Below are 16501 nucleotides of genomic sequence, written 5' to 3' on the forward strand. Positions count from 1 at the left end.
TACAAGGTCCCAATCAATCCCTATAGAGTCCCAATCAATCCCTATGGAGTCGATTGATGAAAAATAAATAATTCAGAAATTCCTCCTTAATAGAACTTTTTGATTCCCCCACGGCTTCATGGGATGGAAGTCACTATTGCAGGCTCAGAGTCTTATTCAACAAGGAATGTTTATTCAAGTGGGTACAACACATCAATTAACCCGTGGACCACTCCATGGATACCAAATTATGTGATGGATCGGGGTTGTTACCCTTATGCTTCCCAAGCTCCTGCTAAGTTGTGAGATCTTTTTCATGCTAACACTTTAATTTAGAACAATACTTTGATTCACAGATGGTGGACGCTAGATGTTGCTACTATAATTCTTAATATTCCACTGTCTTCCACATCATAATCTGATGGAGTTACCTGGAAATACACGAGAACAAGGATATTAGCTGTTAAAATTGCTTATAGGCTTCACCAATCATTGTCAACTATAAGTCAATCCAATACTTCCAATGTTACACAACCTACTTAGTGTGTTTTATCTTCAATTTGGCAACAATTATGGAGAATCCCTTTACCACGACGAGTTCTTCATTTTGGATGGAAATTAGTACATAATAGACTACCAACAACAAATATGTTGATTTACGGAGGATGTAACGTCTCACCCTTATGCAAGTTATCATTCAACAGTATTTTCACTCACCTTGGAGGCACTCTCTTCCTTTGAAGATTCTACTAATCCTACGAAACGTATGGAAGTTATATACAGGGTTGATAGATAAACCAAATCAACTTCTAACAATGGAACAAACCATCTCCGACATTCACCGTACTTGGGCATTGAATCTATCACACTTGGATTATCTCAACAAACCGAAAATACAAGACACAAGGTTTTTTCATTGGAATGAACCACCGGCAAGATGAATGAAGATAAATGTTGACGGTTGTACCTTCCATCAAAGGAAAAAAAATCTGGATTTGGGGGTATTGCATGATATTTAGAAGGGCGCTTTCAGTTTGCTTTTGGGGAGGGTTGTGGACATCAGGATGCTATTGTGGTAGAAGCCTTAGCAATTCGTAAAGCCATGCATTAGAGAACTAATATGTAGTTATCATAGCTTTTGATTGAAAGCAACAATCTAACTTTGATCAACATCCTTAACAATGGCTCTCAATCCCCTTGGAAGATTTCTCATATGATTGATGATATTCGGGAGAACTAATATGCAGTTATCATAGCTTCTGATTGAAAGCGACAATCTAACTTTGATTAACATCATTAACAATGGCTCTCAATCCTTGGAAGATTTCTCATATCAATGATGATATTCAACAACAATAACAGTCCTTTTCACAAATTCAATTTCGTCATATCCATCGCGAAGGAAACTTGGAGGGGTGCTCTTTTATATTGGTGGCTGATTTGATAAATGACGATACCAAACTTGGAAAGCAGAGGAAATAAATTGTGGTTTACCCCATGGGAAACAGAGGCAATATTAAGCATTCAATTAGCTTTATTTCCAGCTAAACATAGTATGGTTTGGAGACGTGGAACTACAGGAAAATTTTTGGTGAAAGCGATAGCAGCAACAGAAAGAGGAACAAGAAATTCCATCTACTTTGAAATTACATAGCTAGGTGGAGATACAAGTTGTACAATGGAGACAAATTTGGAGTTGCCCTACCCTCCCAAAGGTAAAAAAATTATATGGAGAGCATGTAATGAACGACTAGAAACAGCCATGGGATTGCACTCAAGAGAAGTGAAAATCGACCCAAGTTGTTTGGTGTGTGGCAAGGAGGAATCGGTTCAACATGTTCTCTCACATTGCCCTATTGCACAACAAGTGTGGTTTGGATACTCCCTATCTTGGAGAATAACTCAAGAGAATTTCAGCTCTCTTTTAAGGAATGGTTAGTTAAATGGTGGGATTTCAATTGAGAGGAAGAGAAGCCGAGAAAAGGAAATGTTTGGTCTCTTTTGTGGCATGCCTACTTTGGATGATGAACATGTGGTGAATTTCCACTTCCTAGCCTAAACTATTTTCTAAAATAGATTAGATACACAACACAACATAATTTCGTTTTCTCCTGCGAGATTTGGCTGTTAAGTTGTTGCTTAAGCTTATCTTCAACTATTACAACTTTTTTTTTTTTTTTTTTTTTTTGTACAAAAAGGCTTTATTAAGCCGGGGGATGAGATATTAATATATGCCTCAGCTAGAGTCAAACCCACGACCTCTTCACTGAAAGGTATTGGTTTCAACCACTAGAACAACTCTTGTTGGCCAATTGTTACAACTCTGTTTAATAAGAAAAACACAGTATGAGTAGGTTTATCAATTGATGTGCTTCATGATACGATAAACAACAGCTCAGATTTGTTGGCTAAGGTAATGAACGGCTGGGCTTTGAATCTCATTACGCGGTTTTGTTATTAGCACAGTTGCTTCTTTCTCCATACAAAGAGGAGACTAGTGGAGAGGAAAGGATAATCTCCACTCCCTCTCCGCAGAAACTGATCAAGTCAGCGAAAATAACCCAACAAGGATTTTTTACTACGAGGCCAGTTCCCCTGTCCTTGGCCTCTCGACCACCTCCGACGTTCAGCTTTCCGGTTAGTCCTCTTCTCGGCTGCCGGAATTCTGCTCGGAGGGAGCTCTGGTTTGAGTTCGACGACTATGACAACGATGGGTTATGAGATTCACAGACCCAACTCCATTGATTACGAAGTAGAAGACGACGACGAAGAAGAAGTGTGCACGGAGCTGAAAACCCATAAGAAGAAAGCATTGATGGAATTTAGAGATAAATTGCAAGATGCCATTCTGGGTAATGATCTTTTTTCTTGTTCTAAGGATGGCCAGGGATCGGGAGAACCCTGTAGTGGGAGTAGCCTTGATATCTCCCTTTGGGGAATCCCTCTGTTACCCAGTGAAGGTCATGAGGGTACCGATGTTATTCTCTTGAAATTCCTTAAAGCTAAAGATTTTAAGGTCTCTGAAGCATTCGAGATGCTTCGAAAGACATTGATATGGCGGAAAGAATTCAAGGTTGATGCGATTTTAGAAGAGAATTTGTGTTCACATCTTGAAGCCTTACAGTTTTCATATTTCTGTGATACTGATAGAGATGGTCGCCCATTATTGTACAGTAACTCAGGGGTTTATAAAGACAGGGATTTGTACAATAAGACTTTCGGCACTGAAGCTCAACGCGAAGAATATATAAGGTGGAGGATCCAAATGATGGAGAGGGCAATGCAACAGTTGAGCTTTAAGCCTGGTGAGGCTGATTCAATTATTAGTATCATAGACATGAAGGATTCACCCCGGTGGATTAAGGAGTGGCGAATTGTTAGCAACAAAGTCATTTGGATGCTTCATGAATTCTACCCGGAGACCGTACGAAGATATGTGAGTGATCAATGCAACCCTTCTGTGTATCTGTTTAAAATTTTTCTTTCCTTTTAACTGCTATAGTCATCAGTTTAATTGATGGATTGATCTTGCATATGTTTCTTTAGATACGTTTTATTTATTTCTTTTTTCTCTTTTTCTTGTAAGTTTGGACTACTTTTAAGATCTTGGTCTCGGAGTGCATGCCTCCAAGGCTCCAACCGAAGCTAGATTACCATTAAAGAATTGACTTCTTAATCTTCATATCATGTCTACTTCATGTATCTACTCTGTAGGATATGAAGATCATCAGATCCCGAGGGGATTGTTCAGTTGGCAAGACCTACAACTCACAAAGAACGAATCATGAGTTCAACTTTCCTTTGCCCCCCCCCCCCCCCCCCCCCCCAAAACACACACACACAAAAAGAAATATGAAGATCATAGCCCCGTTTAACATATCTAGTCTCATGAACTGCTTCGTGCTTTGCTTACAAAGAAATGTCTATAACATATCTGTAGCTTCTAATGTTTTCATTTTTTTCATGTTCTGAGGTTTCTAGTGTTTATCTATTTTTCATGTTCAATTATGAGATCATATCTCCTCTTAGCCTATCTCAACTCATAAATTCAACTCAACACGGCCTTAACCCAAATGAGGTTGCCACCAATAATCTATTTGCTCTAGTAAAGTGTCATAAACAGATTGTTGCCTGCAAATACACATTTAGTGCATCTGTGTTTAGTATCATAAATAGCTTCTTCTTTTTTCCTGAGAAAATCGTTTACAGAACCAAAGTGAATGTCTTAACTGGAGCCTGGATGCCTTTTGGGCTATCAAAGTAAACAAGTTGCAAATCCTTCCATCTCCATCTTTATGGGGGAAAAGATTAGCAGTTTATGAGAGTACTTCAAGCTAAGTGAAAACGCGTAGAATTCCAAGGTTATGTTGTGTTTCCTGGCTCCTCCACTAAATCCTGCAAGTCCATAAGACACATTCAAATCTCGAATGTTAACCCATCCAAGACAATATGCAGCTTTTAAACCATTGAAGAGGGCCAAAAAAAGATCAATTATGAGAATGTATAGTTCTTAAAAATCTTTAACACAAGGAATGGTTATCGTTAATGAGTCTTTGTCCCAATTTTTGTTAAGTGCTTTATTTGGACAAATTGAGTTTCTCAATCTCAGACCACCTTGACTTTTTGGTGAGTAAACTGTTCCATGAGATGAGATGTAGCTTTTTACTTCCCCTCCGCCCTCCCCACCACCCACCCACCCAAATCTTCTTCCTATAATTAGTTTTATTGTTTTAATTTTTATCACCTTTCCAAAATCTTAATCAGATAGAGTCGAAGCTATGACCAATTGAATTAGCAAAAGCATAGCAAAGATGTAAATTAAATAGTAACTGCAAAAAGCACAGATTGAGTGAAATCTTATGCCCTTCATATGATCAAAGGTAGGGTTTCCAGCAAGATAATCTATCTTCAGCATGACTGAAATGGTGTAGACTAGTAGATTTTGGTATAGGGTGGAAGAGCTTGGCTCCAAGCTAAATAATAGCCTGAGAGATTTCACTGATCCTGGGGACTTTATGGAACTGCCTGGAGTCTGCTGCTGGACCATAATAAAGCAAATACCACTTTTATAACATTAGTCAGAAATAGGTCAAGAATGGATCCAGTAGTGAGAATGTCTTCAAGAATTGCCTGATAAAAGATAAAATGTATCATCTGCTAATAATAGGTGGAAAATCTCAGTAGCATTCAAGCATTTTAGATACCTTTAAACAAATCGAGTTCTCTATAGGCCAAAGGAACTCTTGACAAGGCTTCCACAGCTGTTATAAACAAATAAGGATTTAGAAGACATCCTTGTCTTATACCTCTAGAGGGTTCAATGTTCTCAAAAGAACCCCCCCCCCCCCAAAAAAAAAAAAAAAAACGAACCTCCCACCCCACAATTGGAGTAACTAAAGACTCTAAGAGAAGCTACAGAACCCTATTCAAGCCTATCATATGTCTAGTGGCTCTTTCTACCCCTCAAAAATTTTAATGGCTCTCTACAAAACCTTCTTTATTTATTTATTATTATTACTTCTCAAGAAGTAGAAAATTACTGGAGCAATGATATTATCATATATATGTCAGCCATGGATGGAAGTGGTTGTGGGGAAATAAAGGATTTTAGGAGAGCTTTCTGCCAATTGGCAAAAATTTTGACTATGGTCTTGAAAAAAACATTACAAAAGACTAATAGGATGGAAAGTCAGCAACATTGGATGCATCATCTTTCTTCAGGATAAGACAGATAAGCTGATGTTAGAAACTCCATCAAATTAGCAAAAGTCTCTCTATGTGCCCTTATTGAGACTCATGTCCAAATGGATAATGCCCAACGGATTGCCCGGTCTATTGCCCCCTCTTGGTCTTTCATTTCAAACTCCTCCCCCACCATCAATGGTCGTATCTGGATCCTTTGGGACTCCTCGAGATTTCAAATCTCCCTCCTTCGTTCCTCTACCCATCTTATGCACCTCAACATTCATGGTAACCACTCCTTGCCATTTCTTCTCACCATTATCTATGGCTTCAATTGTGCCGCTGAGCGCACCCCTCTTTGGGAGGATGTCAAATCTATCTCTTCCGAATCCCCTAATATCCCCTGGGGTATTGGTGGGGATTTCAACATCATTAGATTCTCCCATGAGCGCGTCGGTGGCTCCTCCCCGGTCCTAATTGTGATGGATGAATTCAATGCCTGAATTGAGGACTCGGGGATTGCCGACTTCCGTTGGTCAGGACACCCCCCTTACTTGGCATAACTGTCTTTCGGGCCTGGCTCGAATTGCCTCTAAGCTTGATCTCTTCCTAGCCAACATTCCTGGCTCTCCTCCTTCCTTTCCTCCCATGCCTCTTTCTCTAATTCCAATCTCTCTGATCACTCTCCTGCTTTGTCCAAATCTCTCCTCCCATCTCCTTTGGCCCAAAGCCGTTCAAATTCTTTGATATGTGGACTGCTAGCGATTCCTTCATTTCAACTGTTCTGGAAGCCTGGTCTAAGCCTGTCCACTGTCACTCCTTCCCTCTTATTGCTTTTGCTCGCAAACTCTACAACACCAAAGAAGACCTTCGCTTTTGGAACCTCTCTTCTTTCGGCAATATCTCGGCCAGAGTCACCTCTTGCCATTCCAGTCTTCAACTCACCCAATCCCTTCTTCAGAATGACCCTTCCAACCCTGCCCTTACTGTTGAAGAGAAATCCCTCTCCTCTGAGCTCTCTTCCCTCCTCTCCTCGGAAGAAAGCTTTCTTGGGCAAAAAGCCATAATCAAGTGGCTCGAGCTCGGGGACTTCAATTCTGCCTATTTCCACCGCTTCCTCAAAGTCCGGAATAATTTCAATTCCATCCCCACCCTCATCTCCAATAATGGTACTTGCATTTTTGATCCCACCAACATCAAGGATGAGATTGTCTCTTTCTTCTCCAACCTTCTCTCCCCTCCCTCGCTTCCTCCTTGCCCCCTCCCCCCAACCTCATTAACAAATTCATTGACCCTTCCAACTACTCCTCTCTCTGCGTTATCCCCTCCACGGAAGAAATCCTCCTTGCCATCCGATCTCATAAGCCCAATAAAGCCCCTAGCCCTAATGGCTTCAGTATATGTTTCTTCCTTGCATCCTAGGATTTCATTAAGAATGACTTTGTCAATGCCATCCATAGCTTCTTCTTTAACCCCGTTTAGCTCTCCTCCATTAATCAAACGTTCCTCTTCCTCATTCCCAAGAAACAAGGAGCCTCCTCCATCTCTAATTTTTGTCCCATTTCCCTTTGTAACCTCCTCTACAAATTCATCTCTAAAATCCTAGCGAATAAGCTAAAAAAAGCACTTCCTTTCCTTGTGAGTCCAAATCAATCGGCTTTTATCTAGGGCCGGAGCATCGCGGACAACATTCTCCTTTGTGCGGAGATTTTTCGCGGTTTTGATAGATTTGCTCACTTCTCGATTGTGCTCCTTAAGGTTAATCTTCATAAAGCCTTTGATTCTATTCGTTGGGATTTCATTAGTGATGTCCTCTATTCCATGGGTTCCCCCTTTCCTTTCATCCACTAGATCAAGACTTGTATTTCCTGTCCCCGATTCTCCATTATCGCCAATGGTTCCCCGGCGGGATTTTTCCCTTCCCGCATTGGCATCCTCCAAGGCTGCCCCGCTCTCTCCCTACCTCTTCTCCTTAGCCTTTGAAGTCCTTTCTCGTATCCTTCAATCCAAAATTGATCATCTCCTCATCTCCCCCATCCCCAAGTGCATGTCCCTTAATCTCTCCCATCTTGCTTTTGTTGACGATCTTATGATCTTCTCTAAAGCGGATCATCTCTCCATATCCTCCATCCTCTCAGCCATCCTCTCAGCCCTCTCGCAGTTTGAGTCCCTCTCTAGCCTTCGGGTCAATCTCAACAAGTCCACCTTATTCCTCTCTGGCGTCCCTGACCATCTTCAAGCTCTCTCCTCCTCTCGGGCTTCAAGCCCGGATCCTTTCCTGTGACCTATCTTAGTCTCCCGCTTGGTAGACTCACTCGTCACCACTGCCTCCCCATGCTTTATAATATCCGTAAGAAGCTGCAACTCTGGAAGGGTAAGCTTATTTCCTTTGCTAAGAGAGTGGTCCTCATCCGCTTTGTGCTTCAATCCACCTATCTCTATTGGTGCGGAATTTTCTCTATTCCCAAATCCACCATCCATGCTATGGAGTCCTTATTCAGAGCTTTCCTTTGGAAGGGGCAGGAAGCCTCGCGCTTCATCTATCCAGTCAATTGGTCCTCCATTTTCCGCCCTACCTCTGAAGGAGGCCTTGGAATCCGTTAGATCGCTGATGTTAACCTAGCTTGCCTTCTCAAACTCATTTGAAAAATTGCCGCAAAACATGATTCTATCTGGGTAAGGTGGGTCTACTCTTTCCATCTTCAGTCTGACTCCCTCTAGACTCTGGGTAAGGTGGGTCTACTCTTTCCATCTCTGGTCTAACTCCCTTTGGACTGTTCCCATGCCTTCCAACCTTTCTTGGGTCTGGAGGAAAATCCTTTTGCTGCAGCCCCGCGCCATCTCAGCTATTTCTACCTCCATCTCCTCTGGCTCCTCTACTTCCTTTTGGTTTGATCTGTGGTATCCATTGGGCATTCTCTATAACCACCTTGGTCCTCGCACTATTTATGGCACTCGTATCACCAAATCCACCCTCTTGTCAAACTTCATCTCTAATGGGTCTTGGACTCAATCCCTCTCCCCATTCTCACACAGGTTTGGGATCTCTCCCCCCCCCCCCCCTAGCTCCGCTAGAGACCTCACCATTTGGCTCCCCTCCACCTCAAAAACCTTCACCACTTCATTAGCTTGGAACCTCCTCAGAGCCCATAGCCCTAAGCGCCCCTAGCCCCCATTGGTTTGGTTCAAAGGCTTCATCCCCCGTCACTCCCTTACCCTCTGGAGAGCCCTCAACCATGCCCTTCCCGCCCAATCCTTCCTCATTGACCGCCACATCCCCGCTAACCCCAATTGCGACCTCTGTTGGAATGGTCTGGAAAACCTTAAGCACCTTTTCTTTTCTTGCCCCTTCTCCAGATCTATTTGGGGAAAAGCCTTTGCATCCATTTGGCCCTGCTTGAGACCATCATATGGGTTTTTTCGAGATTGGTTTTGGATTTTGAGAAACTTTTCAGGTTTTTTCATTTGCGATCGGATTGGTAAGCTAGTGTATAGTGCCTTGATTCATCACCTTTGGTGGGAGCGCAATCTTCGGAGATGGACTTCCAATTCTCGCTCTATAGACAGGATTTGGAATGCCATCTATTTTGATGTTTCTTCTAGACTGTTAGCCTTGCCCCATCCCCCCTATTAACGATACCCCAAGGAATAGGCTTATTGTTATCTCCTAGGGTCTTATTTCCTCTTTTCGGTCTTTTGCTTAAAGACCTTGTTCTCTTGTTTCTGTTGTTTAATATATTTTTTTATTCATCCAAAAAAAAACAGATTGGGGTATTGATTGGTACCCAAGGGAAGTGCATTTGAATGGAAAAGATTATTTATTTATAAATATAGAGACATCTATTCTTACAGGATCCCAAAATTTTGGAAACAAGAAGATTGGGGAAATTTTTTTCTATACCTGGCCCCTTGTAGGATCCCATTGAAAAAACTTTTTTTTATTTTCTATTATTTGTTTTATTTCATCAATCTGAGATTGAAGCTTAACAAGAGAGAATCAGTAACTGAGATATCCAATGAAAGATGGATAAATGTAGATTGAAGAAGAGAAGAAGACCAAAACCTTGTCTGGTTAACACTTAACAGTGTCAGCCAATATTTCCAAGTTTGGGAACGAACTTTTGAAGATATTTTGGCTCCATCAAGTGGAGAAAGTTTCTATCCAGATGCTCTCCTAGTTTAGTTTCTATTTCTAGTTTTAGAAAGAGCATTTCATTTCATTGCAATAGAATCTTAGAAGTTTTTGCCCCAAGTGACCCCTAATGACCCTCAAGTTGAGGGGGAAAAAGTTCCCTCCAACTTGGCGAGATCTCCTCAAGATCTCGAGTCAACTCGCTATTCTGGGATAGTGAGGGATTGAGTTCTTGAACCATGGTTCAACTCATCTCTCTAGGCTTTGTATAGACTTTGAGATTCATATGCATTTTGGAGTGCTTTATTTTGCATAGTTTTTTCCCCTTTGGAGGCAACTTACCTCCGATGTTCTAATTTCTAAACAAGCAATCATTTGCTTCTGATTCTAAAGGATGGAAAGTGGCACTATTAACACTTCTATCCCTAAGTACTACATTCTACCTTCTTACAATTAATTCTTTTACAAAGCAGATGTATTAGTAGAAGCAAAAATGAGGTAATATCAGTGATGCTATCCTGATGTATTATTCTTAGATAATTTTTGTTTTTAAGATTTTTTGTGTCATTTTATTTTCAGGTTTTTTTAAATGTCTCTCTTTGGTTTTATACATGCCAAACTCTGTCATGCAAGATCTTTGATCCAAAAAATAGAAGGAAATTCTTCTTTGTCCGGCCAACTGGCGTTTCAAAGATCCTTACCAAGTAAGTCTCTGATCAAATTTCCTTTTATGAACATGGATTCTTGTCCCTTGCCATCAATCCCCGGAATGTTGATACATTTCTGCTTTGAAAAGGTCTACAGCCCCTGAACACATTCCAGTTAAGTATGGTGGTCTTAGAAGGGAAAATGATGATGAGTTCTCGCCAGAGAATGAAGTTTTGGAGATGACTGTTAGAGCAGGTGCAATAGAAAGCATCCAAATTCAAGTTCAGAAGGTATTAATATTTTCATCAAAATTTACTAAATTGCTTATAATCATAATTAGGAGAAACAAACTGACATCCTTGTGTGCTGAATGATTTCATTTCTGATCAAGAACTTTATGGCCTCCTAATGACACTCTTGACTGTCCTTCCCATAATTGTGTTTACTGTTTCTTTCTAATTGCTCTTCTTTTTTTTCACTGAAATTTTCAGCCAGGGGTGACCGTAGTGTGGGATGTTGCAGCCATGGGAAGCGATGTGGTTTACAGAGAGGAATTTATTCCTGATGATGAATGCTCTTACAGGATACTAATACAGGATGAAAAGAAATTGGAAGCCAGTGTTAGGAACTCCTTTTACATTAATGAACCAGGACTGATTCTATTGACGATTGATAACGGGGGCTACAAGAGGAAGAAAGTTGTCTACAGATTTAAAACCAAGCCCACCTTTCCCAGTCTATTCCCTGCAGCAATTAGTTCCTCCACCTTACCCCAACAAGCCATCATGTAATATTTCTTTTTCCATCTTTCCCATGTTCACAAATTTTAAGTTTTTTAGTTCTTTCTTTTTGTCTTTCTGATAATTGCTTTTGTACAACCTGATTTGATCCATTTGTTTGTAAATCCCTATTCTTTTATTTCTGTTTTTGTTTTGGGTTTTTCTGGGTACACGATGTATTTTTCGTTAATTTTCAAGGACATGGCTTCTTTAGTGAATGAAAATTAAAATGTCACGACACTTGAATACTTGATCCAACTTGATCAAATTCTGGGCTTCCAGTTTTCCATGAAAGTTTTGTTCTTCCTGTCTGAGCAGGGATTTTGAATAAAGGGAAAACGTAATAAATAGATAACAAAGAAAAAAAAAAATAATAAAATAAAAACTGAGTTTAGGTGCTTTACAGCAAAAATGGAACAGCCATTACTCCTTGGTGGATTTTTGATCTTCCCTACCAGACAGAGGTGCTGCTTTGTTACCAATCGATTAGAGTGAGAGCAATACAGCAGCAGAGGGTATTAGGCAACAGAAGGACTTTGATGGTCACTTTCTAACTCTTTGCTTTGTTATCTATCGCTTAGATGATGCCATGAGTTAATCAAGTAAAAGATTAAAAAAAAAAAAATTAATAATAATAATAACAATAAGAAAGAACAATCTAATAAGGGTCACTAGAAAATTGACCTGTAAACTAACTAATATACAACTTGGGTTTTGTTTTCTTACACCTTATATCATTTGAACAATGAGCAATGGAATAGCAACACATATTAAGGAACAGAGGATCTAAATTCCTCAGTGGTGGCTGTTTCAAGTTTTCGTGCAAAGTTTAAGTCACATAAATTTGTACAACTTGTGCAACTAAACTTAGATCTCACTTGAGTAGTTCAGGTTGTTCCAAAACTGAGTTGCATTCGCTCAGTGACGACTAGATTTGAAAATGCTTGAATGGAATCCAATAATATAAGTCTTAACTAAAATATATCTTTCTGGGTAAGATGCAAATAAAGAAAAAATAGAAAACAGAAAAACATTATAACAAAACCTATTAATTTTTAACACGATATTAACCAATCAGTTCGCGTGGCCTAATGGATAAGGCGCTCGCCTCCGGAGCGGGAGATTGTGGGTTCGAGTCCCATCGCGAACGTTTTTATTCAACTAGAAATTGATTATTTTCGTTCTCATGCTTTTGTGATCTTTTTCATAGAAACAGACCAATTCCACAGTCCAATCAGTTCGCGTGGCCTAATGGATAAGGCGCTCGCCTCCGGAGCGGGAGATTGTGGGTTCGAGTCCCATCGCGAACGTTTTTATTCAACTAGAAAGTGATTGTTTTCGTTCTAATGCTTTTGTGATATTTTTCATAGAAACAGACCAATCTTACAGTCAAATCAGTTCGCGTGGCCTAATGGATAAGGCGCTCGCCTCCGGAGCGGGAGATTGTGGGTTCGAGTCCCATCGCGAACGTTTTTATTCAACTAGAAAGTGATTGTTTTCATTCTAATGCTTTTGTGATCTTTTTCGTTCTTTGCTCGGAGCAATTCCACGTAGGTACTGCTACCAAGCAAAATCTGTCAACTAGAAAGTGATTGTTTTCATTCTAATGCTTTTGTGATCTTTTTCGTTCTTTGCTCGGAGCAATTCCACGTAGGTACTGCTACCAAGCAAAATCTGTTGATACAGCACTAGTATAGTACTGAATAAATTTACACAAGTATGAATTGATACCCTTATAGCTAATCATCCTAATCTAACCCCATGATCCAATCATCCAACTAAATAGAGCTTTTTAGAACCCCAAGGATTTAGTTACATTCAACCTTGATTGACCCTTCTACCACAAGGAAAAAAGAAGAAGAGAAAACCTAACTGGCTGTGAATTTTTAACACCAATTGGCCTTGGTTGTGCATCATACTTTCCTTAGTGTGAAATGCTTTCATAGTATTTCTTGTGGCCATTTTACTTTAATAATTTGTAAGGAAGATTGTTGGGGACAAATGCATAATCAGGAAGAAGAACACAAGGAAAACATATTCACAAGTCAGAATAGCAAGAAATTTAACATGGTTTAAAAAGGTCACCTATGTTCACCCGAGAGAATGATTTCACTATTTTTTGAAATTTGATCGCTCTCACACCTTACAAAGTGTCACCCTTTGTTTGCACTTTCTTATGTTCCTAGATTATCACACAAAGGCAATTGATGGAACAACTCAAAACTGTAAGTAAAATTACAAATTTATCCATGTACAAGTAATTGACCCAAATTTATATCAATTACAATTACAAGGATCTCTAGTTAATTATATGAATCCGTGGAATGTAAAACATACCCAAACCTACAAAGATGGCTAACAGATTTAACCGACAGGAACTTAAAATTCATACATAGAAAAACAGATTTTCTTATCGTACTTAGGTTGTATAATTACATAGAAATCCGAAATCAAATCAATAAGAAACTCAATTGAAACCGTTGCATCTTGCTAAACATGTTTTCGAGTTTGAAGTCTCAACCATTAGTCCATTATCACATCAAAATCAGTGAAACCAAACCCAAACTCGAACCCATCCAAACTGACCGGCCGGTTGACACCTCTCTTATCATCGGATTCTAATGGAGGGGTTTCATTAAACCAGAACCAAGCGTAACCATATTGATTGTTTAAGCAGGCCGTGTGTCCAAGAGCAAACATCATGATTCCAAATGACTCCAAACAGATACCCTATCTTCCTCTGTATTTCTATTGTTTTTTCCCGGTTTCTTTTGAGCCAGGCTAATGCTGTGAGAATCAGACAAAGCCGAACAAGTGGTTGAAGGAGTTAGAGAGGTGTAGGATGAGAACTGAGCATCCCTTCGTCTTCTCAACTGCGTCCATCAACACGAAGCTTCAAACCCATGTGATCGTTAATCGCTAGGAGTTGCACTTTAGCGTAAAACAATATGATCATCTTTCATGCAGAAACACGAAGCTTCAAAACCATGTACTCATTGCTAGGTGTTCTTCGTCAGTGAACATCATTACAAACATCCTGTTTCATGCAGAAACAATCCAATCCAGGTGACAGGTGACAACCCAGAGTTCGATTCGCTTCCATCACAATATTCCAAGCCTTTCCTGCCTATAAAAGTGGGCTTCAGGGCCTGCCCATCTCATTAACTCACCAGGTCTGATTTAGTGGTTTAGTAATAGTTGCAGCGAACTCACTCTGCCATGGCTAATAAACCTTCTATTCTACTCATAGCCAGCTTTCTCTGCTTTCTTCTTGTGGCTAGCTATGCTGTGGCCAACAGTTCTGAGAACAGCAAAGAAGTCGCGCCGAACAATGATGAGGCCAGCAAAGAAGTCGTCCCCGATAAGGCTGACCCCGTAATCGAACTCGTGACGAACAATCCCGAGGTCATTAACCAACGAGGCCGAGAAGAAGCCCGTCAGTGCCGTCTCAATAGGATCACACCGAGTCGACCCAGACGACACATTCAATCAGAGGGAGGCTTGACCGAGTTATGGAACGAGTTCGAGGACCAGTTCCAATGCACCGGTGTGGCACCCATGAGAAATATCATCCGACCCAACTCACTCTCTTTGCTCAACTACTCTCCAGCGCCACGTCTCGTCTACATTGAACAAGGTCTGCATATGTAATAGCTATGTGGGTGTTTGTGCTTTCTATGTTATTGTTATGATATAACTGCAACTGACATGGAATTCCAATTGACGAATGTGATGCACAGGTCGAGCGTTGTTAGGATTTGCCATTCCCGGCTGCCCAGCGACATACCACTCATCGAGATCAGGAGGAGAGCAGTCTCGCAGGCACGATGATCACCAACAGGTACATCGTGTACAGCGTGGTGACATCGTCGTACTTCCACCTGGTATCCCTCACTGGTGCTTTAACGATGGAAATGAAGACGTCATCGCTGTCTCCATCACTCACCTTAACAACGAACACAACCAGCTCGACCAGAAGCTTAGGGTAACCATAAAACTAAAAGTCTATCTAAACTATCATCTTTCTCTTTCTCTCAATAGATGTATTTGTATTTCGTAGTGATGTTAGAACTTGGATCAATTTAGAACTGGATGGAATGTGATGGATGAATCATGTGATGTGATGCAGTCCTTCTACCTAGCCGGGGGACAGGATCGTGAATCTCAGAGTGGAGGATCACAGTCTGCGAGGGATACTTTCCAGAACATATTGAGGGCGTTCGATGCGAACTTGTTGGCAGAAGCACTCAACGTTCCTGTACGAATAACAAGGAACATGCAGAGGGAACGAGGAGAGGGTTTTATCGTCACGGCACGAGAAGATATGCGTATAATCCACGCAGACGAATATCAAGATGAAGAAAGCGAGGAAGAAAGAGAGGGTAGTTCGAGATACAGAGAAGAAGAAGAAAGAGAGGGTGGTCGTAGTTCCAGATACAGACAAGGAGAAGAAGCAGGAATGAGAGAAAATGGAATTGAAGAGATCGCTTGCAACATGAGGTTCCACTACCACATGGATGACCGGAGAGAAGCTGATCTCTACTCCAGACACGCCGGGCGGCTCAACATCGTTAACAGGTTCAAGCTTCCCATTCTCTCTTACGTGGACTTGAGCGCCGAGAGAGGGGAACTCTACCCGGTATGAAATTATTTACCCACCACTTCACTCCAACAAAAATTCTCAAAATTTTAAGAAAAATAAATACCGATTTGATTAATTAACCGGGTTATGGGATGGTAACTCAGCGAGTTGGTTGTTGTTGTTGTTGTAATCATGAATGCAGGATGCCATGCACGCACCACACTGGACGAATAACGCACACACCATCGTGTACATAATCAGAGGAGAGGCGCACGCGCAGGTGGTGGGGAGCAATGGGGAAAGGATAATGGACGACAGGGTGAGGCAAGGAGATATGTTCAGCGTCCCACAGTACTTCGCTTCGACACTTAGGGCAGGGAGGAACGGCGTGGAATGGGTAGCCTTCAAGACATCAGCCGCGCCCGTAAAGACCACACTTGCTGGAGCTAATTCGGCGTTCAGGGCATTGCCCGCCCAAGTCATTGCTGTGTCGTATGGGATAAGTATCGACGAAGCCCTGGAGCTCAAGTTCGGCAGGGAGAAGCACATCATGCTTCTGCCTCCAGTCAGAAGCAGAGGCAGGGGAGATATGTCTAACTAAGGCATAACACTCTTACGGACTAGCTACTAAGTACTATTTACTACCCTAGCTTCTGAGTGTGTTGAGAGTTGAGACTTGCAAGGGATGTAAAAGCTTTG

At 41.1% G+C, this 16501-nt stretch overlaps 2 protein-coding genes and 3 non-coding genes across 5 annotated transcripts; all 5 read left to right on the forward strand.

Annotated features, from left to right (window-relative positions):
- Positions 1 to 2448: 2448 nt before the first annotated feature.
- On the forward strand, positions 2449 to 11642 carry LOC149028271 (patellin-4-like). Its single transcript, XM_089135706.1, has 4 exons — positions 2449 to 3415; positions 10373 to 10497; positions 10590 to 10731; positions 10933 to 11642. Exons 1-4 carry the CDS (start codon positions 2681 to 2683, stop codon positions 11230 to 11232), a joined length of 1302 nt encoding a protein of 433 aa, XP_088991832.1. The 5' UTR covers positions 2449 to 2680; the 3' UTR covers positions 11233 to 11642.
- Positions 11643 to 12297: 655 nt separating this feature from the next.
- Positions 12298 to 12370, forward strand: TRNAR-CCG (transfer RNA arginine (anticodon CCG)). Its single transcript has one exon. It is a non-coding gene; the product is annotated as a tRNA-Arg (tRNA).
- An 87-nt stretch (positions 12371 to 12457) lies between these two features.
- On the forward strand, positions 12458 to 12530 carry TRNAR-CCG (transfer RNA arginine (anticodon CCG)). The gene has a single exon. It is a non-coding gene; the product is annotated as a tRNA-Arg (tRNA).
- An 87-nt stretch (positions 12531 to 12617) lies between these two features.
- Positions 12618 to 12690, forward strand: TRNAR-CCG (transfer RNA arginine (anticodon CCG)). The gene has a single exon. It is a non-coding gene; the product is annotated as a tRNA-Arg (tRNA).
- Positions 12691 to 14439: 1749 nt separating this feature from the next.
- Positions 14440 to 16413, forward strand: LOC149028275 (11S globulin seed storage protein 2-like). The gene is made up of 5 exons (XM_089149744.1): positions 14440 to 14857; positions 14961 to 15205; positions 15350 to 15602; positions 15672 to 15859; positions 16005 to 16413. The coding sequence occupies exons 1-5, from the start codon at positions 14440 to 14442 to the stop codon at positions 16401 to 16403; spliced, it is 1503 nt and encodes a 500-aa protein (XP_089005870.1). The 3' UTR covers positions 16404 to 16413.
- Positions 16414 to 16501: the final 88 nt, after the last annotated feature.

The sequence above is a fragment of the Hakea prostrata genome, chromosome 1 (genome assembly GCF_041222555.1).
Source record: "Hakea prostrata isolate BN-2017 chromosome 1, UWA_Hpros_2, whole genome shotgun sequence".
In the NCBI taxonomy this organism is placed as follows: Eukaryota; Viridiplantae; Streptophyta; class Magnoliopsida; order Proteales; family Proteaceae; genus Hakea; species Hakea prostrata.

What these genes read in the sequence shown, in the direction of transcription:
- LOC149028271 (XM_089135706.1), top strand. Translation starts at nt 2,681, where the DNA reads ATGACAACGATGGGTTATGAGATTCACAGACCCAACTCCATTGATTAC. An exon ending in GTTTCAAAGATCCTTACCAA is followed by an intron (nt 10,498 to 10,589) that starts GTAAGTCTCTGA and finishes TGCTTTGAAAAG; the next exon opens with GTCTACAGCCCCTGAACACA. An exon ending in TCCAAATTCAAGTTCAGAAG is followed by an intron (nt 10,732 to 10,932) that starts GTATTAATATTT and finishes TGAAATTTTCAG; the next exon opens with CCAGGGGTGACCGTAGTGTG.
- LOC149028275 (XM_089149744.1), top strand. Translation starts at nt 14,440, where the DNA reads ATGGCTAATAAACCTTCTATTCTACTCATAGCCAGCTTTCTCTGCTTT. An exon ending in TCTCGTCTACATTGAACAAG is followed by an intron (nt 14,858 to 14,960) that starts GTCTGCATATGT and finishes TGTGATGCACAG; the next exon opens with GTCGAGCGTTGTTAGGATTT. An exon ending in AAGCGAGGAAGAAAGAGAGG is followed by an intron (nt 15,603 to 15,671) that starts GTAGTTCGAGAT and finishes GACAAGGAGAAG; the next exon opens with AAGCAGGAATGAGAGAAAAT.